The 23,610-nt window shown below is 39.6% G+C and overlaps 3 protein-coding genes and 1 non-coding gene across 9 annotated transcripts in view; 1 reads left to right on the top strand and 3 right to left on the bottom strand.

Annotated features, from left to right (window-relative positions):
* LOC124864817 (plexin domain-containing protein 1-like) overlaps window positions 1–378 on the bottom strand; it is a 34,897-nt gene extending 34,519 nt beyond the window's left edge. For both annotated transcript variants that reach the window (XM_047359748.1, XM_047359749.1), the window contains exon 1: window positions 216–378. In XM_047359748.1, the coding sequence (XP_047215704.1) occupies window positions 216–318 (103 nt within the window). In that variant the 5' untranslated portion in view covers window positions 319–378. The remainder of the gene's footprint in view (window positions 1–215) is intronic.
* Window positions 379–3,476: 3,098 nt separating this feature from the next.
* trnaw-cca lies at window positions 3,477–3,548 on the top strand. The gene has a single exon. It is a non-coding gene; the product is annotated as a tRNA-Trp (tRNA).
* Window positions 3,549–4,000: 452 nt separating this feature from the next.
* Window positions 4,001–7,434, bottom strand: LOC124864611 (ADP-ribosylation factor-like protein 5B). The gene is made up of 6 exons (XM_047359459.1): window positions 7,258–7,434; window positions 6,875–6,935; window positions 6,633–6,780; window positions 6,350–6,433; window positions 5,734–5,885; window positions 4,001–5,648 (listed from the first exon to the last, which is right to left on the bottom strand). The coding sequence occupies exons 1-6, from the start codon at window positions 7,301–7,303 to the stop codon at window positions 5,600–5,602; spliced, it is 540 nt and encodes a 179-aa protein (XP_047215415.1). The 5' UTR covers window positions 7,304–7,434; the 3' UTR covers window positions 4,001–5,599.
* A 3,361-nt stretch (window positions 7,435–10,795) lies between these two features.
* Window positions 10,796–23,610, bottom strand: part of LOC124864790 (voltage-dependent L-type calcium channel subunit beta-1-like) — a 48,523-nt gene continuing 35,708 nt past the window's right edge. For 3 of the 5 annotated variants that reach the window (XM_047359697.1, XM_047359699.1, XM_047359702.1), the window contains 8 exons: window positions 23,294–23,374; window positions 23,148–23,206; window positions 22,955–23,064; window positions 19,823–19,831; window positions 18,454–18,605; window positions 17,444–17,539; window positions 14,461–14,646; window positions 10,796–12,790 (listed from right to left, as the gene is read on the bottom strand). In XM_047359697.1, the coding sequence (XP_047215653.1) occupies window positions 12,251–12,790; window positions 14,461–14,646; window positions 17,444–17,539; window positions 18,454–18,605; window positions 19,823–19,831; window positions 22,955–23,064; window positions 23,148–23,206; window positions 23,294–23,374 (1,233 nt within the window). In that variant the 3' untranslated portion in view covers window positions 10,796–12,250. The remainder of the gene's footprint in view (window positions 12,791–14,460; window positions 14,647–17,443; window positions 17,540–18,453; window positions 18,606–19,822; window positions 19,832–22,954; window positions 23,065–23,147; window positions 23,207–23,293; window positions 23,375–23,610) is intronic. The other 2 variants (XM_047359698.1, XM_047359701.1) reach the window with 1 other exon arrangement.

Genomic DNA, 23,610 nt, shown 5'->3' with positions numbered 1-23,610 from the left:
TCACATTATAAGCAGTATTGTGTCTGCTTATCTTTTTTGCTAATATTTTTTTTAATCTCTTTGACACCAACCTGCTCATGGGACTAGAGATAGAAATTAGTCACCTGGCTACAATCTCAGGTTAATGTTGATTAATATCAGTTGCCCTGTTTTTAAAACTAAACTAAACTAAAGAGGATTTCGGTGTGTAAAAGATAAAAATATCCACAGCTCACCTGTCCGCTGCTGATCCCAGACTTTGACTGGCTCTGTTTGGGAGAGACAAAGAAACAGCATCATCAAACTGGACCACATCTTAAGGTTCGCCTGCAAAAACATAAAATTCTGTCTCCACTTCTTTCTTTCCTTTCTTTACAAAAACAGATTTCAGCCTGCTTCCACCCACTGCTGTCTCCTTTGTCCCTCTGAATCTCACTCGCTTCAGACACCAGCCAGTTTCTACTCACTAACTACACCCCTTTTCTCTCCTCTGGGATGCTTTCGGGATGCAGCAGAGATGACTACAATAAACACATTAAACAAAAATCACCTTCATGAAAGGTGTTCATACTTTCTCTTAGTTGTTTTCTACAAACATGGGTATGTAGTTGCTGCCTTGGACCCCTGCAACTTTCAGAGTAATAAAATTTTAAATATGACAACCAGCAGTATTAATCCTCAATCTTTCCAAACAAGATATAAATCCAGTCGATCTAAGATTTGGTATGGAGTATGAAACTCAGCAAGGCTGGCTTACACCGAGTGCTATTTATAACATTTCATATTCCATATCATGTCAAAAGGTAATTGCACCCCAAATTTGCCACATTTGGCAACGGCTGCCATGAAGAATGTGGATAAAACCGACAATAAGCCCTTTGCAATGCTATGAAGGAATTCTGGCAAGCTCTTCTATGCAGAATTGTTTCAATTCAGCCACTTTGCGGGGTTTTGAGCATGAATGGCTTGTTTAAGGTCATGTTACAGCATCTCAATTGGATGTTAGAAAGTTTGTGGTTCAGCATAATCAATACTGACATTTTTGCAGTTTTTCTTTCTGTCTAGCCATAGAAAATAGAAATCACATAGAAAGCATTTTTAGTTAGAAATGCCACAAGCCATGTTTTATGTGTCAGCTTTCATTTTAAGGTAAAAAAAAAAGAAGTAAATATCAATTCTGAGCAATCATTCAATTCAGTAGATTTCTCTCTGTCTGCCCAAACAACATTTTACAGCTGAACTACACCGAGGACAGCAACATTACACAGGAGGACAATAAGGTTCCAGTGATGATGCAAAAGAAGTCAAAGATGTGAATTCTCTATTTTGAAGTCCGTGACAAAATATGAGCAGAGTCAATATTAAATTAGATAGCTATGAATTATTTGTTAAAAGAGCCTTCTGCTTCACTTCACAGTTGCAGTTACAGTTTCAGCCACAAGATGTCAGTTAAGTCTGTAGTCTCAGTGAAGCACTAGTCTCCATCAATTTAATGGATAGCAAGAAGAAAGTATTTGTATTTATCTTCAGGCTCCTTCATGGTAATGCCAACTGGTTCCCTGACTTGGTGCTGTGGTGCAGCTACACTAAAACTGAATGAAATGTGAGTGCTTTTTAAACCTTGAGGGTTTCTCTCCTTTAAACCCAATGCAAATTAAGTGGGCTTTATATGATTTCTGACCATTTGACCTAGACTGCACATGCTAGAGTGGTTTGTAACCAAGTATGCGGCGACTAGAATGAGAATCCATTCTTCTAAGCCTGAGGCCATGGTTCTCAGCTGAAAAAAGGACTGATCCCTCTGGGTTGAAGGTGAGTCTCTACCTCAAACTGAGGAATTAAAGCATCTTGGTGTCTTGCATAGAGTTACTGGGTCTTTGTCAGCAGTAATGCTGGCGCTTCTCCAGTCAGTTGTGGTGAATGAGGCCCAAAGGCAAAAAGCAATGGTCTCCATTTACCAGTCCATCTAGGTACCAAGCCTAAAATGACCAGATTTCTGAAATCAAATCCGAGGACGTTTCCAGCTTGGAGATTAAAATAATTAAATGTTATCAAGATATAGTGAAAACATATGTACAGTTATGATTTCATTTATTTTAAAATATATATTGATAATTAAACAATAAATATAAAGTGTAATAGCAGGACAGTATCTATCTACACTCTTAGAAAATGCTGTAAGCATTTCCTAAGAGTAATAAAATGAATAAAGTAATAGTAGTAGTAATGTCTGTTTTCTTTCCTTTTTCTGTCAAACACTCTTTCTTTCCATCCTCTTAGCTTCACTATTCTTTCTATCGGTCTATTTTAAACTGAGTTCAAGAAAAAAAATATGATTTGAAAATTTGTGATTTATATAAAAACAGTGGATTATATATATATATATATGATAAATTGTTCAACTATTGAATAAATCTCCTTTTTATTATTTTATAGCATTTAATGGTGCACCAATTTATATTTCTAGTCACTTTTCAGCCCATTAGTTATTTAATTGAGTCATTTATTTATTTCTGTATTTAATCTTAATTATGGCAGGATTGGTCCTCCATAAATAACAGTCTGCGTGCAACATTTTTTATTCTCATTCACAAAAATGCTAAAATCGGGCACATTTCCGGGGGCAGCTTTAGCCGGGGACATGTCCTCTAAAATGGGAACTGTCCCGAGAAATCGGGGACGTCTGGTCATCTTATCCAAGCCTCACCTTGAGGCATGAGATGCCATGATGGAAAGAACTCAATCCCAGTACAAGTGGGTTAAATGAACCTCCCGTAGGGTGGCTGGCCTCATTGTTAAAGACAAAGGATGAGAAGCTTTGTTTTCTCGGGAGAGCTGGGGCTTGAGCCACTGCTCCTCAGCTTTGAAAGGTGTCAATATAGGTGGTTTGGGGATCTGATCAGCATGCCTCTTGGCCACTTCCCTTTGGAAGTTTTCCAGGAATGGCCCTGGGGCAAACCCACTGGAAGAACTATATTTCTGGTCTGGGAATTCCTTGGGATACCCAGAATGAGCTGGAGAGTGAAAGGGATCTGGGTTTTCCTCCTGGACCTATTACCTCTGCAACCTGACCATTGATAGGTGGAAGACAATGGATGGATGAATTACATATTGTGTTTTAGAAATTCAACAGTTGGTGTAGAATAATTCCAAGTTTGACCAGTTTATGTTTTAGTGTTTTTCAGCACAAACTCCAAGGTGACATAGAAATGCTTCAAAAATCACAAACTCCGTTTTACATGACTTAGTCCAAATCGGATAATTGGAAGTATTTTAGAATCTGAACTAAAGCCGAAGAGGCATTGCCGTGGGTTCTTAAAAATGAACCCTTTACCTGGCTAGCTTTAGCGCCCTGCAGCTAGCTAGCTGGCTAGCCAATAGCTTAGCTGTTTGTGTTGCTCTCACAGTAGATTTTAATATTTTACAATCATGACATGTTTATCTCCCTTCTGGGCATGTTAACTTTAAAAAATAGCCACCAAACTGTGCTTCTAGGCGGGGGTATACCTCAGTGGTAGAGCATTTGACTCCAGATCAAGAGGTCTCCGGTTCAAATCCGGATGCCCCCTTTAACATTTTTCGTCAGAATTTCTCCCATGACTCCGCAGCGTTTTAATTATCACGTCGATGATTTAACCAAGCTGTAATCAGAATAGCACTTGCTTCCGAATGATCAATGTTAGAGCTTTATCTGTTGAAAGTTAATTAGGAAAAGTTCATGAGTATTATTTATTTGGTGGATAGGTTTATTAAAATAAAAACCAACCTTTATGTTGGAATATTTTGTTGTTGTTGCAGACATTAAAAACAAAACTGGCAAACAGCACATTTTTGTACTTGTGCTGTCCTGCCAACTCACGCAAACAATAGGATAGGTCCAGTTGTCTAATGTGTGGGGAAAAGATCACTTCTAGCTCCACTTTTGTGTCCATAAAAGTGGAGCTAGAAGTTGCCTTGAGTTGATATGTGGAAAGGAAGCCAAGAAGCGTGGTGGGGGGAGCCAAAACTCACACACACCACATTGAAAGTTGCAATATTAGTATTTATTCCAAAAACAATTTACAAAAACACAGTATATATACTTATGTCATATTCATTAGCAGCTAGCTCCTTTTCCCAACCAGGAAATAGTTTATTCTATAATATACAGAATACAACTTTGAGCTTTAAAACATATAAAAAAACACCTTCAGTTGAAAACTGCTGGCATTCAGTGACATAAAATACATATTTTACCTTTATCCATCAGATTCAAGCTGTTCTTGTCAACATTTCAGAGTTACTGAGATAGTAGAGGCAACAGGAATTCATTCTCGTAGTGTAAACATAAAATGATTTGATTAGAGGCTAACTGTTATAGCAGGCAGCTGCTAAACTGTGCGTGAAAAGTTGCTTTTAACATTAGCGTGTTCTTCTTTAGAAAAAGCTTCTGGCAAAGAACACAAAGAAAGTCCTCACAGAAAATAACAGTCAAAGGTCAAAATTAGATAATGATTGTATAAGTTGCAGGGTTTATGTGAAGTGATAACATTTTTTTAAATGTTAAAATGCACGAGTGCTGACAAATATCTCATTTTATTTATTCGTTTGCTGTTCAAGTTTAGTTTTAAATCATATCAGCACCAAGTTGAGGGCATTTCATTTACAGCCCAAAAGTTATAGCAGCTTCCACAACTACTGGCACCACTAATATAGAGGGTACAAAAGTTAGAAAAAAAGGTGTTCCTTGCTGCAGTTTCCAAACAGTGAGCTGCCACTACCATCATTGTGACTGGCCGTTGTGGCAAGATAAACTTCGGTCCTTGACCAGGCTTGCTAGTCACAGTTTCTGCTGTTTTCAGTTTTTTAATTATTGCTCATAACAGTAGATTTGGGAAAAGTCAGGCAAGAAGCTATTTTATTGTAGCCATTTTCTTGATTATGATGATCAACAAACAATAACCTTACTTAAAAAGGCACGTCTTTCTCATTTTGAATAGGAAATGGTCCTCTGTAAAGTGTACATAAAAAATGCTTCAATTACAGTTAATTTACAGGAATCTTTGGGGGTGCCAATAATTGGGGCAGTGGTAATTTTGTAAAAACATGGGATTACTTTTCTCCACTGAACTGATTTAATAAAATCAAAGTTTTGAAGGCATTACTCCATTTTACTAGGGGTGCCAATAGAGGGCTGTACATATTGCAAAAAGTGGTTATCTCACAGCAACCCACTGTGAAATGAGAGAAATCTCATGTCTACATAATGGTATGCAGGATGTTTTACTTGATTATTATGCATCTGTCTAAAGAAAGTTTGAAAAGTGCATCGTACTCTTAATATACCCTAATTCTTACAGTATAAGAATTAGATCTTTAAGAATAATAACAACAATACCAAAAACAGCCCTGAAACCTTTTAGGTGTTTGTTCAGTCTAAAGGTTAAGAGAGAATTGAAGCAGCTCGTGTTGAAGCTGACTCCCACACAAAAACAAAGCAAGAGTGGCAAGTCAGCTCTGCCTCAGATGCTATTACACTGCCCGAAAACACTGTAAATCATACTGACAATGCAGCCTCTGTAGCACAGGGGGCTGGCTCAGTTTTGTTTTTAAGAAGAAGTTTGATCCAGTCAAGGGAGCATCAGTTTGCCACAACGTGCGATTTCATCCAGTCCAGACTGGCAGGAAGACTGCAGAAGGTGAAAGGAAAGTGGGTTTTAATAAGTGGTGTAAATGTAATCTGGTATTACTGCCTTAAATTGAGACCGTACTCACCCTTCTCCAGTCAGGGCGCAGCAGGCTTGGACATGCCAGGAGTGTGTTGTGATTGAGTCAAGTGTGAGGCATTGAGAGATCTCTGCTGCTGTCACTGAGCCCTTTATGTCTTGTTTATTAGCCAGAACAAGAATGGCTGCATTTTGTAGGTCCTACATCCAAAAAGAAGAATGTTGTTTACCAAAAAAGGGATTTAATAAAGTTATAAATGTCCACTAAAATCTCCAAAATATCAACAGTGAGGCCAGCAAAGAGCCACCTCAGCGGAACATTTGAAGATGCTGACTCAAATAGCCACAAAGGAAACTTCCTCATCACGTTGTGTCATGGGTTGTTAGAACTTGTTCTGCTTTCACAACTTAATCTGTCATATGCAGAAAGCCGGGGTGTGTTTCAGGCGTGAAAACATAAACTCGTCGAATCAACAAAAGAGTTTTACGTCTAGGCATCAAACACACAAAAAAAAAAAACTTATTTAAATTAAGATGTTATTTTTAAACACCTTTACACCCAGCTATTAAGTGATCACAATGCAGTTATATAATAAAGGGGTGCGTCATGTATTAAATAGGTTTAACATAAAGTAGTGAAATGAAGTTATAAAGTGGAGTAATACCTCATGTGCAAGCATTCGGTGCAGCTCTTCTTTGGTTACAGTCAGCCTTTCACGGTCAGTGCTGTCCACAACCAGAATGACAATCTGGAAAGGCAACCATTAACAGTAAGTTACATTACAGAACGATGCCATAAACTGTAAATTAAAAGCTGAAGCGTTGAAAAGCAGTCTGCAGGGCTTCAGTCAGCTTTAGCGCTTTCGTTTTCTTTCTCGAATCCTGAATATGACTATATAGCTCTTTCTAGTGTTCCATTTCAACCTGTGAAATGCAGCAAAACTGTACCTCTGTGTTGCAGTAGTACGAGTACCAGCTGGCTCTCAGACTCTCCTGCCCACCGATGTCCCAAACCATGAAGTGAGTGTTGCGGACAATGATCTCTTCAACGTTGCTGCCAATGGTGGGTGACGTGTGAACGGCCTCCTTCGCCAGGCTGAAAGTATTCGTGAGGGGAAAACACATTTCAACTAAGGCCAAAAATAACGGAAGAGCAGATTAGGTCTGTATAAAGTAGTCAGATGACTTACTACTGGTAGAGGATTGTCGTTTTCCCAGCATTATCCAAACCCACAATGATGACTTTGTGTTCTGCAAGCAAAACCAAATGGTCAAAAGTGCTCGTTTATTGTTGCATAATATTTGCCATTTCCAGCACATATAGATATAGATAAGATAAGGATAGTCAGAGTCATATGTACTTAACAGCACAACAGTAATGTTACAACAGCAGTTTCACGTTTGGACTCAGAATCAAATAAAAAAACAAACCTATAACTAAAGCTAAAGTTCATAAAACTCATATCCTTAAACGATTTGACGGAGATACTTAACCACAACTGAATAATACTAGTCAACATATATGCCAGATCATGTAAATGTAAGACAGAAATTTAAAGTGTTTTTGTTATACCTTTATCTCCGAACACAGCCATCATCTTTGTCAACAGGAACCCCATGTTCAGGAAGTGTGTAAGTGCTGAGAACAAAATAAATCCTGAGGAAGACGAACTTCAGTTTCAATCAACACCTGACTGACGCACAAACCTTTGCTTTGGCATGTTATACCAGTTTCTGCTTCGCTTTCAGCTTTTGTGGGAGGCGCCTCGGAAAAAATCCTCGGTGTTTCTGGTAGTGAAGCATTCAATTGCAGTGGTAAAATTTAGTACAGAAACACAAACAGGTGACGACTGTAGCTTCACCAGGTATGATAGCTCAGCTGTGTAGATACACACACACATAGATAGATAGATAGATAGATAGATAGATAGATAGATAGATAGATAGATAGATAGATAGATAGATAGATAGATAGATAGATAGATAGATAGATAGATAGATAGATAGATAGATAGATAGATAGATAGATAGATAGATAGATAGATAGATAGATAGATAGATAGATAGATAGATAGATAGATAGATAGATAGATAGATAGATAGATAGATAGATAGATAGATAGATAGATAGATAGATAGATCATCATGTTGGAGTCATTACTTTGTCAGAAAAGCTTAAAAACTGGATCAAAGGAGCTGTTTGATTAAATAACTAGGTAAATAGCAAAACCAGATTTTAAGTTCATTCATGAAAAAATCTGAAAGAGGGCAAATACCTTTTCACAGCATTGTGAAGAATTTTACCTACATTTTAAATAAGTTGTGCTTAAGGTTTGAGAATGTATTAACTTGCTTCAAACACTAGACCAATACTCAAAACAATGGGAAGGTTCCAGGAATTCAAAGAAGATTTAAAAAAGAAAGTTGTAGATTTGAATGAATTAAGCGCAATTTCTCAATGGGTTTATATCATCAGTTAAAATAATGTACACTTGTACTTGTCATTCAAATGTCTTATCACTTTATCAAGGTTCAAAAGACCCAAAGTTACCCACAGGTTAAAGACACTTGGTTCAGATTTATAGGAACAACCCAGGAACCACCAAAGCTCAAGCATGTCATAACACTTGATAAATATAACCCTGTACGGAGACGGTGGTGACCAAGAAAGAAGTATCTCCCAGAAAAATCAACACTTTCAAGCTCGACTAAATGTGCAGCTGCCCACTTTGATTAGCCAGACACCTGCTGGAGAACGTTTTTTTGGTCAGATGCAGATGAGACAAAGAAGTCTTTGATATTAATTATTTGGAGGTGCCAAGGTAAGGCTTTTACATACATTGTACTAACTGTTAAGCTTGGTGGTGGCATCATGGTGTGGAACTGTTTCACTGCCAGAAGAAATGTGCATTGCCAAATGTGCATGGAAGTAGTTTTTTGGTGCACTATGCATTTACTTTCAAAATGTAGCTTTGAACAGAACTTGACATTTGGATTAAATTATATTTATAGCAGCATTATTTATTGGTTGTAAAAACAAAATTAAAATTTTTAATTCTCTCTGACAGTACTGGTATCGTATAAATGTTTTTCACTCTCTGAAGTGTTTTCTAAACTAAGAACATTTATAATCCGAAAATAAAAAGGTAAATAAGTAAAAAATAAAACCTAAGATTTAGCATTCACTGATCCAGTGTAACGCACCTGAACACTTATTTGTCATGTTGTTAAATATCTGAGCTTGGCTTGGGTTCCTGAAGGCACCTTCACATCGCCGTCTCCTCGGTCGCTCTGACGACAGGAGCCAGCTGATGGCGTAACAGATGACGTACGGATAATTCCAGTCCTTATATGGAAAGGGGAGGGGAAACCGTTTTCTCCCCTTCCTGTCTTCTTGAGGAACATTGGCAAACAGAAAGCAAAAACATCATATCAAGAAGAATTCCCCGGGAATTTCTTTAAACGGTCGGGGCATTTACAGGAACTGACCCATGCAATTCCTATACGTGTTTATATAAGTTTGTAACAAATACCAACCGTAGGTTATAAAGTTTTACTCTTAAGTTTTCAAGCGACTAAAATACAAGCTAATATAAACCAGGTAAAATAGTGTACTATAAAGCAAGCACAAAATGTATTTGTTTACCTTCATATCCAAACGTTCAAGGTCATATTTTTAATGAATTATACATAATGATCATACAGTACAATTCATAAATATTAATACCCATGGAGCTTTTTTTTAATTTTGTCACATTACAGCCTCAACCTCAGTGTATTTATTGGAGGTTTTTAGAGGGGTTTTTTAAAACTGTGAAGTTAAAGGAACGTGGTACATGGTTTCTTTATTTTTTTTTATGGTGTGCATTTGTATTCAGCCCTTCTGAGTCAATACATTGTAAAGCAAACTGTTGCAAAATCCGTACATCCATGTTCTACACCTGCTTCTTCTGTACAGGGTTGCAGGGAATCCCCACTAATGCTCCCAGTGACATGTTTCACTATAGGCATGGTGGGTTCAGGGTGATGGGCAGTCTTAGTTTTCCACCACACGTTTTGTATGTAGGCCAAATTGTGTAATTGTTGAATTTGACTAGAGTTCCCTGTTGTTTGCTGTGTCCCCTACATGACTTGTGGCAACCTTCACGTAAGACATTTTTATGGCAATCCAAAAATTCAACAATCTTGCCACTCTTCCATAAAAGACAGATTTTTATTTGCGTCAATAGATTCTCTGGCTAGAACTTGCAATCTCTGCAGCCCCTTCAGAGTATACCATGGGCCTCTTGGCTGTTTTTCTAATTAATGCTCTCTTTGCCTCTCAGTTTACGTGGACAGCCATGTCTTATCCACATCCTGCTTTAAACACAACATAATTATTTTTTTTCCGGTGTATTTTTTTGTTTGTTCACATTGTTTGTTCACCAATGTTCTCTTCAACAAACTCTGAGGCCTTCACAGAACAGCTACCGAAATTAAATTAAAAACTGTTGGACTCTATTTATTAATTAGGGGACTTCTAAACATAATTGGCTGCACTAGGATTAATTTAAAAGGTACCAGAAACTGTGCTATTTGCTTGTGCGTAGTTATGTGCTAATTTGTGTAGGCCTATTAATAAAATCTGAATAAAATACATTGAAATTTGTGGTTGCAGTTTGATAAAAAAATAAAAAAATTCAAGCAGAATGAATACATTTGCAATGCACTGTAATTTACCACACTCATGGTTTTTTATTTAATAATATGTAGTTTGAAGAAAGGACTTATTCAGAAAAAAAAAAAACACCACCAAGAAGATTCTGTGGTGTGTCATTTTAGGATTTCTGCTGTGTGGCTGCTTTGGCTCACTGATATAAGGCTCACGTTGATGTGTGAACCACAACTTTGCAACACCCACCCATGCAATGTTATCCGGCTAAAGATATGAAAATGACGCTACACAGAAATGAAAACCCACGTCCTGTGTATTCTAACTGAATGTGCTTTTTATCTGCATGTAAGTCTTGCCTGGTGTATTGGCCAATCTGGTGTAAATTTGTGTTTTTGAGGTAATGTTCACACATGAAGATTTTGCAGCTGTGTTCCATAATGATTAAGAGACACAGTGACATTTTTAAATTAAATTTTTAATTAAAATACGAATTTATCCACAGATTAAAAATGAAAGGCAGAAAAAGCAAAATGTAGCTACAGTCAGGCACCAATGATACATGTTATCATTTTAACAATTGCGATAACGCAACAATAACATTATTTACTGATCATTAATATTTATTTATTTATTCAACCGAACACAGAGGTGGGCTTAAGCAGCCCACTGAAGACATTCATGGATTCTCCATTAAAGATAACTTACTAAAGATCAAAGATGATCCTATCCCCCCTCCCCACATGAAACTCCTCCTACTACCTCACAGAAACTGAAGATTAAAAAAAAACTGCAAATGTTCACAGGGGGATAATCACTAATTGAGACAGAAATCAGGAGTAAGAAGAGAATGGTTTTTAATGTCAGACAAGCTTGCAATTCAAGTGGAAGCTGGAAGTGATTAACCTCACACACAAACACTTTTTATATGAACGTTAGCCCTGAAATGCAATCGGTTAGGCTGGTGCAAACTAAACGAGATGAATGACATGCTGGAGCAGCAGCAGGGCTATGCTGCAGAGTAGCCAAGAGAGACAAACACAGAGACAAGAACACTGTATGAAAACGAGTGTAACAAGAGTTAAGACATCCCACCCGTTGGTGGACATGGCTTGGCAAGACATTCCGGCACTTGTGATTGTAGGTTTCTTGAAATAAAGGTGTTTTGGGGTGTGAGCGACTAAGGCAGGACACTTCATTCTCACAACTATAAGTGTTGTTGCTCTGAGTGCTGCTGTGAAGCTGCACTGCAGGTGAACACTGAAAGCTCAACTAGCTCAGGGAAGAAATACACATCTTTGTTGTGATCTAGCTGTCATGAGTGTAGCAATGAATATAAATTTGTTAAAATATGGCGACTCCTCTACCAGCTTTTTAAGGTCTGGGTGATAATAGAGAGGCGGTGAGAGTCTCACAACTTCTGGATCCCGGTATGGGAGGAAATCCTGGAAGTGAAAAGCTGTGAGTGAGAAAAATGTAAAGAGAAACCCTGACAATATACATATGTGGGGACAGAGACAGTAGACCCTTTTTAAGACTGCAGAGGACAGACATGACAGACCACAGTCCTACCAGCCTTCACATTCTACAACTGAAGGAGAGATTGGGTCAGACAGATCACTTGTGCTGTCAGTATAGAAACCCATAATATTCATGCAGTATTGACAAAAGAAACAAAAAAAGAAAAACAGAACTATATTTTTTCTTCTAAACATAAATCAGTGGATTTGCAAGAACTTGATGAGAATGGCATCTGGCAGGTGACGTATATCTTTACATTTTACTGGGATGTAAACACATTTTTGTAAGCCTGACAGGTGTGGCCCCAAACCCACACTTCAGTGTCTTTACAACCAGAATCCTTTCCCCTCCCTATGTCCTCAGTCTGTATCTTCCAAGTCTCTGTGGTGAGCATTCAGCGGATGTAAACATCCTTTCCCCAGTCGTCCTGGTTCTTGTTGCGGCTCATGTTGGATCCTGTGTCCACGGGGTCCTGGCAGTAGCGCTCCCTCAGCTTGGCCCGTCCATGCGGCTGCGTCTGGCTAGGCATCGAAGGGTGGTTGAGGTTTTCCTGGTCCGGTTCTGCACCTTCATCTTCCCAGGAGGCCTGTCGGCCGTGATGCTGCGCCAGGTGAAGACGGATGCCTCCACCACCTCTGTATGGGTCGGGCTCTTCGTAAGGGTCAGTCTCAATGTCCATACAGGAGTCACCGGCCTCAGTGTAGGCTGAGTCTCGGCTGCCCTGGGTCTCAGAGTCGAAGGTGTCTTGACGGGACAGGCCTCTCCCGCTACCCCCTCGTAGCTGGCCGCGAGACGAGCGCAGGTAAGCCTGCTGCTGGTGTTGCTGCTGAGGCTTTCCACCCAGGTCTCTCTCATAGTCGTGCAGAGTGCTGCTCCCACCGCACTCTGTAAGACCCCCTTCACGCTTCTGTTCACCATGAACCAGGTATGGACCCTGCAGCCAGTCACACCCATGCCACAAAACAAGGACATGCAGATGCACAAACAGCAAACCAAACTGTGAGTAGTGAGCCAGCAAGGTTAGCAATATCAGCACACAAATAAAAATAGGACTAAAGATTAACTGTGACATTAAAACATTAATTTTCTGCACTCACACATTTTATAATGCCTCACAAAAGTATTTAATTCCTGTTGAATATTTCTTGTCACAATGCAATCACAAACTTTAGTTTGCTTCATTGGAATTTAATGTGATAGACTAATGCAAAGTAGCTTGTCAATGTAAAGTGGAAGGAATATGATACATCATTCCCAGCTTTCATTTAACATTTTCCTTTAATTTTAAAGAAACATCCGCACATGTATTCAGTCTCCTTCATTCTGATATTTGGTAGACACACACCAGAAAAGACCTGCAGCTGCACTACACGAAAAGGTTTTTCTGATACAAGATTGCTGAATACACACCCTGTATGCCACATTTCAGTTTTTTTATATACATAAAAATGTAACACCTTGCATTACTTTATGTACACTTCACAATTATCACATAAAATTCAAACAAAAAACATTAACGTTTGTGGCAAAGTGACAAATACCGAAAATGTTGAAGCAGTACGAATACTTTTCCAAGGCACTGTTAGCTTGACATACTTACATACAGGCACAAACGTGTAACATTTAGCCAGTTAGCTGCACTGATTAATTTAGCTGATTAAAGCGATGTGACTTACCTTATTCAACAATTACATAATATCTACCAATACAACAGTGCCATCTGCTGGCTGATTGATCTCATAGCAAAATCGGCACCAACACCTAAAAGATCCTATCAAGGCCAATTCTGTGTCACATGATCTCTATAGTAAATCTGATTTAAATATATAAATAATCTACATAAAGTAATTTTTATTTTACTGTTTTGGAAATGTTGTTTCCTGGTAGACGTCCGTGTGGCGTTACAACATCATGCAGTAGCCAGGCTTTCAGGCTGCAGGTCATTACAGTTAATGAGTAACCAGCCGTGATTGAATGGAAGCAAGAAAACTGATTAGTCCTCTGCTGTTACCCATATCACAGATCGATTGAACTGGACAGAGTGTTAGAGACGGCCTCCACCAAACCGAGCCCTTTCTATTTGAAGAGGCGGATATGACTTGCTGTTTTCAGGGCCGGTACCATGGCAACACGGAGGAGGACAGCAAAGTGGATTCTCCTCTCAGAGAGAAAAAAGAGCAGGAGAAACGAAGCCACGGAGCTAATGGGGGTGGGGTTAGGGCAGCAGATATTTCCTTGAGGACAGAGGGACCTGGACCAGTCACTTTTACTGGTCCAGGTTTAAATGGTGCACAGATAGACTACATCATTTTACTTGTAGGTGTTCTTAAACTAGCTGTTCTTTTGTGGGAAATTTGCTCCTTACTCCAACATTTGTATTTTGCACTTGTCCTGTGTTTTTATATACAGAATAAACAGGGTTTCACTGCACTCTTCCCTCATGTTTACAGAGCTCAGGCTGAGTTTGGGTCAAGTTACCCCCAACCCCCTCTTTGCTGCTTGACGTCAGACAGTATGCTCCTCCTCTTTCCCCTCCATGGTCAGAGCACCATCCATGTCAGGCCACAGATCCATATTTCTGCGCAGAGAGGTGAGAACCTGTACCTGCAGGTTGGAGACGGGCTCAGGGGAGGCAGCCAGGGCAGCTGTGGCCATGGTGCGGTTTAGAAGAGGGTTGGGAGGGTTGCTGCTCGGCGGGTGTGTCGCTTTCCAGTAGGCCTCCAGGTAGTCTGCAAGGTGTTCACATGCATCCTCCAGCTGGTTCTCATCCAGGATGATGTCAAACAACTCCTACACAGCAGCAAATTAATTAATTGTTAATTTTGAAGTTGTCACAGGTTACCACAGTTTGCAAGTTTGAATTTTAAATGGATTTTCTCTGATCTGCAGATGGTAAAAATTATACATATAGGCAGCTCTCACAATACTAGTGAAAATATGCAAACCTAAGGAGCGCAGTGAAAATCTAAGAACACCCTCAAGTTCAACCCAAATGTGTAACTACCCACATCCCAGACAAACTTTTGTCTGTGGCTGGATTGGTTGATTCTGGCCGAGACTCAGAATCCACTTCCTGAACCTGTTCCGGCAAAACCATTAGAAAACCATGTTTTAGCGGTCTTAGCTGGGTCTTAAATTGGCATTAGGACGTTCAGTCACTATTGGCCCAGAGATTTTCTGTCAAATTTAGAAAGGCTATTATTAGCATTGGGTCATTAGGTAATCCATGGAAAATCCCACCTGGGACCAATTTGTCTGCCCATTTACCACCCATAAAGGCCCTCAAATATAAAAGCTGGATAGCATGGACAAGCCAAAAGCCTTCTGGAGAAAAGCTACAGGTCCTTCTCAAAATATTAGCATATTGTGATAAAGTTCATTATTTTCCATAATGTCATGATGAAAATTTAACATTCATATATTTTAGATTCATTACACACTAACTGAAATATTTCATTTCTTTTATTGTCTTAATATGGATGATTTTGGCATACAGCTCATGAAAACCCAAAATTCCTATCTCACAAAATTAGCATATTTAATCCGACCAATAAAAGAAAAGTGTTTTTAATACAAAAAACGTCAACCTTCAAATAATCATGTACAGTTATGCACTCAATACTTGGTCGGGAATCCTTTTGCAGAAATGACTGCTTCAATGCGGCGTGGCATGGAGGCAATCAGCCTGTGGCACTGCTGAGGTCTTATGGAGGCCCAGGATGCTTCGATAGCGGCCTTTAGCTCATCCAGAGTGTTGGGTCTAGAGTCTCTCAACGTTCTCTTCACAATATCCCACAGATTCTCTATGGGGTTCAGGTCAGGAGAGTTGGCAGGCCAATTGAGCACAGTGATACCATGGTCAATAAATCATTTACCAGTGGTTTTGGCACTGTGAGCAGGTGCCAGGTCGTGCTGAATAATGAAATCTTCATCTCCATAAAGCTTTTCAGCAGATGGAAGCATGAAGTGCTCCAAAATCTCCTGATAGCTAGCTGCATTGACCCTGCCCTTGATAAAATACAGTGGACCAACACCAGCAGCTGACACGGCACCCCAGACCATCACTGACTGTGGGTACTTGACACTGGACTTCTGGCATTTTGGCATTTCCTTCTCCCCAGACTTCCTCCAGACTCTGGCACCTTGATTTCCGAATGACATGCAGAATTTGCTTTCATCCGAAAAAAGTACTTTGGACCACTGAGCAACAGTCCAGTGCTGCTTCTCTGTAGCCCAGGTCTGGGGAATGCGGCACCTGTAGCCCATTTCCTGCACACGCCTGTGCACGGTGGCTCTGGATGTTTCTACTCCAGACTCAGTCCACTGCTTCCGCAGGTCCCCCAAGGTCTGGAATCGGCCCTTCTCCACAATCTTCCTCAGGGTCCGGTCACCTCTTCTCGTTGTGCAGCGTTTTCTGCCACACTTTTTCCTTCCCACAGACTTCCCACTGAGGTGCCTTGATACAGCACTCTGGGAACAGCCTATTGGTTCAGAAATGTCTTTCTGTGTCTTACCCTCTTGCTTGAGGGTGTCAATAGTGGCCTTCTGGACAGCAGTCAGGTCAGCAGTCTTACCCATGATTGGGGTTTTGAGTGATGAACCAGGCTGGGAGTTTTAAAGGCCTCAGGAATCTTTTGAAGGTGTTTAGAGTTAACTCGTTGATTCAGATGATTAGGTTCATAGCTCGTTTAGAGAGCCTTTTAATGATATGCTAATTTTGTGAGATAGGAATTTTGGGTTTTCATGAGCTGTATGCCAAAATCATCCGTATTAAGACAATAAAAGACCTGAAATATTTCAGTTAGTGTGCAATGAATCTAAAATATATGAATGTTAAATTTTCATCATGACATTATGGAAAATAATGAACTTTATCACAATATGCTAATTTTTTGAGAAGGACCTGTATATGGTCAGAGAAGATGAAGCTCGAGCTATTTAGCCACAATTAGAAAAGGTATATTTAGAAGAACCAAGGTGAGACATTGGGTTATTTCACTGCCAATGGAACTGGTGCGTTTCTTGGTGGAATAATGAAGATGGAGGTCTACTTCCAAATGCTCAGGCTTGATTTTAAATCAGCAGCTAGAAGGGTTAAACCTAGCGTTATGTGGGTGTTTTAACAGCACAGCGAACAATCATGGTAACTTTTACTTTAACATTAACATTATTCTCCTGGAAGATCCTGTAGATCCAACCCTAACCCTGTATGTAGGAATGCAACCAGTTTAAATTTCCTGTAGTAGGTTTGCTGAGAACAATGGTTATATTCCCGGCCACTATTATTTTTGATTTTGTTAATGGCTACAAAGTGTTTGGTTAAAGAACAACTTACTTAGCAATATTTGAACCAAATATTAGTGAACATAAATGATTGATCTTGTATATATAATACTAACTTTGTGTGGATTTTAGAAAATCAACGACAAATCCAAACTCGAACATTAATGAATCATTAAAAGGAAACATCTTAATGACATTCATGTACATGATCAGTGTATGTAAAGTACTAAACTGAGCTGTATGAATTTCCTCAGATTACAAAATGACAAATGAGGACAAACTCAAATCATAAGGCTCAACTCACAGGTGGACATTGAGCCAGCTTGTCAGCAGCAACCATCTGCACATTCAGATGTTTGGCCTGGGATTTCCCTCTGGATTTAATGAGCCTCTGGAGAACCTGCAGGGGAGTCGATAACACGGTTGAAGGAAATAGCAGTCACCCCTAACTCAACCAAGGTATGCTACTAAAATGCATCTAAATTCTATTGGGTTAGCCAAGCTAACAGGAGAGTCAAGCAATCAGCTACTCAGGAGTGAATTTCAAGAACCTGAAAAAAACATACTGAAAACCTTCCGAACACTTTAAACAATATTAGGTAACAGAAATATTACATTTGCATATTGGAAGCAGAAATTTTTATACATTGAATAAAAACACAGATAACCCCACAGTGTCCAAGCTTTACCTTCCTGCTTGATGTCTTAAGATCCTGCTTCAGTATTTCCACATAACGTTCTTTCCTTTAGATGCCATTTATTTTGTGAAGTGCACCTGTCTCTCCTCCTGCCAAACACTCCCACAACATTATACTGTACCACCCTTGTACTTCACAGTTGGGATGGTGTTCTCAGGCTTCGTAAGCCCTCTACCTATTTGTCCAGATCCAAAACTGGTCAATATGGCCAAGAACTTCATCTTTAGTATTATCAGACCAGGACATGTCTTTGTCCCTGAGAGCATTTACAAACTGTGATCTGGCTTTCAGTTGCTTTTGGAGTAATGGCTTTTATTTTCTGACTGGCATTTCAGCCACCTTTTACTGTGGCTAATGACACTCTTATGTATGTAAATATTTGCTTTTAACTGTTCAAATGTATGCCGTAAGGCTAAAATCTACTCTGATCAGCTGTTAGCTTGAATCGGTAAACATTTCTGACTGATTTGACAGACAGTGACTGCTCTGAGGGCTGCCTACTGCAAACAAGATACTGACTGCTCATAAGCACTCCACATGATTCCACATCAAAAATCTAAACTATCTCTTTAATGAAAAGATGACATGGGATATGGTGAATACAATCTGATCTTACCTTGGGTGAGGCTATTTTAATATAAACAATAATGGGAGCCAGTGATGTCTTGGCCAGCTGAGAGGGATGGTTGATGGTGTCTGCATCCAAAGCAACAAGCTGGAGGGTGCGGGCCAGCTCAAAGATACGTTCAATCTCACTCTGCACCTCAGCTGAAAGCGCAGGAAGCACAAAGAGCTCATAAATAAAACAAAACAGAAGTTTTTTTTTTTCTTTGAAGAGAAGCATCTCTCCCTACTGAGACAGAGTTTCTCTAACTTGTGCACACGTACATAACTGAGATGTTAGTAACTACTCATGCATGTTGAATTTTTTGTGGAAAAAACAAACTTCCAGGCATGTAAATCAGTTCAGTGCACAGTTTAAGTTCCATTAATGCAAAGCTAAATGGAGTGCAGCAGCATCCTCATTCATTTGCCCCCTTCAAATATTGAGGTTTATTTTTAATCATTACTAATTCAAGGCTGTGATGGAAGGAGGCGATTAGAAATGAGATGCCTGTGGCCCTTTGAGTAGCTTGCAATAAGGCCACAATTTAAAATAAAGCATGAAACATCAGTTTTTGTTACGAAGTACAGGCACGGCAGTAAGTATTCTACCATGTGGACCATTGCAGTCTTTGGACGGTTTGTGTGTTATGTTTTCATAGTTTCTCAGTAACAGTCCGTTAGAACTCAGAACTTCGCATTTGGACCACAGTTCTGCTTTTTATCGGCATGTTGAAGGAGAGAGATTAAAACCCGAAAGCTTGAATAAACTCATTGCCTGCTTGGTCAAAACTTAAGGTGCTGCAAACCCAGTGGCGGGGGGAGATAAGAGGAGAAGAGATGCCACGTGGACACATTACAGCCGCTCCTGGCGAGGCTGAGCGGTATAGAATTATAGCTGGAGGCCAAACAGGGTCTCTGCAAGTCTGAACTTTAGCTTGTATAAAGACAGAGCGGGCAAAGCCTTCATTAACTTCAACAAAGGCTGTGATTTCATACATTTGACTGCTGAGATAAACTTACTCCCCCACCATGAGTTAATAAAGGAAGATCCAGAGTGTGATTGCAAACATATAAAATAGTGGTGGAATTACTGGTCACAGCTTAAGGTTAGGTACACTATTTTAAAGCTTCCCTCTGGGCATCATAAAGCAGCTTTTAGCAGCTCTGCTAATCACTTCCTGCTTGGGTTTTGTAATTCTTTCCTTTTTGTTCCTGACTACAGGCTGTCACAAAGAAGTATGAGGAACAGAGAAACTGACAGGCAAGCAGACAAGAAGACAGGCGAGGATGAATATAAGCATTTTATGAATAAAGTTAGGAGAAAAAAAAGGCAGAGAGAAAGGGGCTTCAATGTTTTATTGTGAGGGGAGCATACGTACCCAGTACGTCTGAATCAAAAGACAGAGGAGGAGGATGGGTGGTGGGAGAGGAGGATGGGCGAAGGGCAGAAAAGACAGGATGAAAAGAGAGAGGATGCTGGATCAGACGCAATCAGAGCTGGAATAAAACCTTGTAGGTCTTTTGATGACAAATGGTGATGCCTGAGATTCATGCTGTGCCCATCTCTACGGTCTAACATCTACATCCAGGAAGTCCTGATATGTGTCTCACTGAAGATGTTGCCTTTTCTGCTCACTTTGCTGTAGTTAATACCAGGGGTGCCTTTAATGAACATCTTGAATTAATGAACACAACCATTTCCAACTAATTGGTTACTCAACGCATCCCAAGCTATGTGTATTTTTCAAGCTTCTCCTTTCCCACAACATCTTTTGGGTAACATTAATCAGGTTTGCCTCTTCATAATGTGTATTGTATTATGTTCTTTTTTGTGTAAAATGGTAAATCAGTTAAACTGTAACAACACTGATAAGGCTTTTACTAGCCAATACCAATTTCCGGTTTTAGTTTTGTTTGTAATCAACAGAGCGTAAAAGGTAAATGTGCTGCAGGTTTCTTGTTAGAGGTAGTAGCTTTAAAAATGTAGAAACGTAAAGATTATTTACATTTATGAATTTCTGCATCTCTAACCTTCGATCATTGGTAGCACACCCATCCGTTCTTCCATTTCTTATGTAAAAATAATGATAAATTATAGGTTTTCATTTAAACTGTAATGCTGGTCTAAAAGTTCATAAAATAGCGTTTGCATAAACATCTTGATTTCTATCACTGGTACAATAAAAAAAGCTTATAGTTGTCATTGTTTTTACTTAGCCCTGAGATTTTGATAAATAACTCCCACCGGCCACTTTATTAGGTACACCTGTTCAGTTGATGCTCAACACAAATTAAGATTCAACCAATCACATGGCAGCAACTTAAAGCATTTATGCATCCAGACATGACGAATTTAAGTGACTTTGGTTGTTTCTCCCAAACAGGCTGAAAATTCCTGAAGGCTTTAGTTAAAATCAACATCTTGATTGTAGATAATACAGGGGCCTTTTATCCTTACCAGCATGCACGCACTGAGAGCCACAGACCTTCTTGATATCATTTCAGGCTTTAAACCTATTCAGCAGGAGCACAGCCTCCTTGGTCTTCTTGTAGTCCTCAACTTTGTCTTCAACCACCAGGGGGACCTTGGGGGTTTTTACTAAATACGTTGTCCCTTGGACATCACATGTGCAGAGATGACAGAAGTAGCCTGGGCAGAACACATGGCATGGCACTTCTGTGGTGTGTTGACGCTAGAGTGCTGACGGCATATTTCAGAAACTGCAGATCTACTGTGTTTTTCTCACACACAACCATCTCTTCACAGAGAGTGGTCTGAAAAGATAAAATATCCAGTGAGTAGCAGCTCTGTGGATGAAATTGCCTTGTTTATGCCATAGGTCAGAGAAAAATGGGCAGACTGGTTTTGAGATGACAGAAAGGCAACAATAGGTAAAATAACTACATGTCACAACCAACATATTCAGAAAACCATCTCAACGCACAACATATCACACTTTGAAGCAGATGGGCTACAGCAGCAGAAGACCACACCGGGTGCCACTACTGTCACCTAAGAGTAGGTAACTGAGACTACAACTTCGACGGGCAAACCAAAATAACATGTTAGAAAACTATTGCCCGATCCGGTGAGTCTTGATCTCAGACGGTAGGGTCAGAATTTAACATAACATGAAAGCATGGATTCATTCTGCCTTGCAAACTTTGTGCAGGCTGGTGGTGGTAGTGCAATGGCAACATGTAGGTCCTTTAGTACTAACTGAGCAACGTTTGAACACCAGAGCCTGAGCTTGAATTTTGATCACCATGTTCATCCCTTTATGGTCACAGTGTACCCATCTTCTGATGGCTTCTTCCAGCAGGATAATTCCCCTTATCACAAAGCTCTGATCCAATGGCCTCCAAAATCAACAGATCTTAACACAACAGAGCACTTTTGGGATGTGGTGGAACAGGAAATGCGCATCGTGGATGGTGTCTGAAGAAAGGAGCAGGTGGAGCTACCGCTCCCCCTAAAATAAATTTAAAAAAAAACCTCTAAAAAACTCTGATCACATCATGCAGTTTGAAAAATTTCTAAAGTCTCTGTTAATTCCATTATACTATTTAAAATTAGCCAACTAAAATAGTAATAATAATCTATGATCTGTTCTGACACCAATGAGGAGCATAGGTTAATTAATCACGCACACATTAATTGAAGCTACCCTACATTCCCCAAACCAGCAGCCCAGTGGATATTTTCAAACCAAAATTGTAAACCAAACTGTAAATTCTTTAAAAAGGCTTATGAGAATCCAGCATATAGCCGACACAACAGAAAACAAATTATAGGAATCAGGCATCCATGTTTGCAAAGCTGACATGATGCCATTATGTCAATTGAGACCAGAATCTCTAAGGAATGTTCCTAACACCTTGTTGAGTTTACGCCATGAAGAATTTAGGCAGTTCTGAAAGTAAAATAAGGTCCAACCAAGGTGCGCCTAATAAAGCGGCCGGTCAGTGTATGTGTATCATTTAGCTATCTCATAGGATAAACTATCACATAATTTTGACTTAGTATCGCTAAGAATTTTGTATTCACAATTTTAAATGAGGATGATATATTATTATAATATCTTTCTGCATGTAAGATATTGACTCTTTATAACCTTTTAACAGAACCCCACTTCAGAAATTCTGAACTATCCCTATAATGACTACATCTGAGTGTGATGACCAAAAGCTGTCTGACTTAGAGAGAATTTGTGTTTAATTTCCAGTTAAACCTGCAGTCCTTATCCTTTATCAAAAATGCTTTTTTTCCCACTTTGTTTTATATAATTATCAAGTATCTGAGTTAAATCTTTCTATTAGTGTAAATAAAAACACAGATGTGAAACACAAATAGCAAAAGGTGCTCAGCAACGAAACAAGATGGATCAAATGTTTTCTGTTCCGATATTTTCTCTACACTGCATTATTTCAGCTTGGGAGAAAAATCCTACATTTTGTGACATTTTCTCAGTGTGTTTTCCCTCTCTGGTAGCTAAAGCAGGCCGTCTCACCCAAGCTGGAGCGGGTACTGGAGCGTTCGATGATGGTGTGTTTGCTGGGATTGTTGAGGACTGAACGTTTGGCCAGAGAGATGTCTGCTGTCACACGTGTGATGGATATCCTGAACAACAAAAACACATCCAGATTTATTTAAAGGGAGATTTTCTAGAGTTACAGATTATAATGGCTTTTTGCATGACTTACCTTCCCTCAAACTTGTGTTTCAGAAAGTCAAAGAGCGCTTTCTGCATCATATCTGTGACCTAGGAAGCAACATCCAACATGAAGAATGCACAAAGAGACTGAAGGTAAGCTGAAATTAGCAGTTGCTGCTTCCTATCCTTCCTTACCTCATAACCTTTTAGTGAAGGTCCAACAAGGATGATGGGTCTCATGGAGGGAACCACGTCGTATGGAGGAACGTGCTCCATCTGCAGCAGGGAAGTAGAAGATCTGAATTGGACAGAACCAAAGCTCATACAGTTACGCTCACGCATAAATCCTTCTCCTCCTTATGTGAGAGGTCAGAGTGATGGATGGCTAGTCTTAGACAATGGAGTCCATTTGTTTTATTAACTGTCTGAGTGTTTAGAGGGAGGGATTGATTTTTGAACTCAGAGTGCTGCCCCTTTATTTCCTAGGCTCCATAATGAATGTGTCCATAATT

This window comes from Girardinichthys multiradiatus, chromosome Y (genome assembly GCF_021462225.1).
Source record: "Girardinichthys multiradiatus isolate DD_20200921_A chromosome Y, DD_fGirMul_XY1, whole genome shotgun sequence".
Lineage (NCBI taxonomy): Eukaryota > Metazoa > Chordata > Actinopteri > Cyprinodontiformes > Goodeidae > Girardinichthys > Girardinichthys multiradiatus.
The sequence above is the reverse complement of the archived record's forward strand: the minus strand, read 5'-3'. Positions and strand labels throughout refer to the sequence as shown.

Coding starts and splice junctions, on each gene's coding strand:
- LOC124864611 (XM_047359459.1), bottom strand. CDS start 7,303: ATGGGGTTCCTGTTGACAAAGATGATGGCTGTGTTCGGAGATAAAG. Junction 6,936..7,257: donor GGCTGTGTTCGGAGATAAAG/GTATAACAAAAA, acceptor TTTTGCTTGCAG/AACACAAAGTCATCATTGTG. Junction 6,434..6,632: donor CGTACTACTGCAACACAGAG/GTACAGTTTTGC, acceptor TTGCCTTTCCAG/ATTGTCATTCTGGTTGTGGA.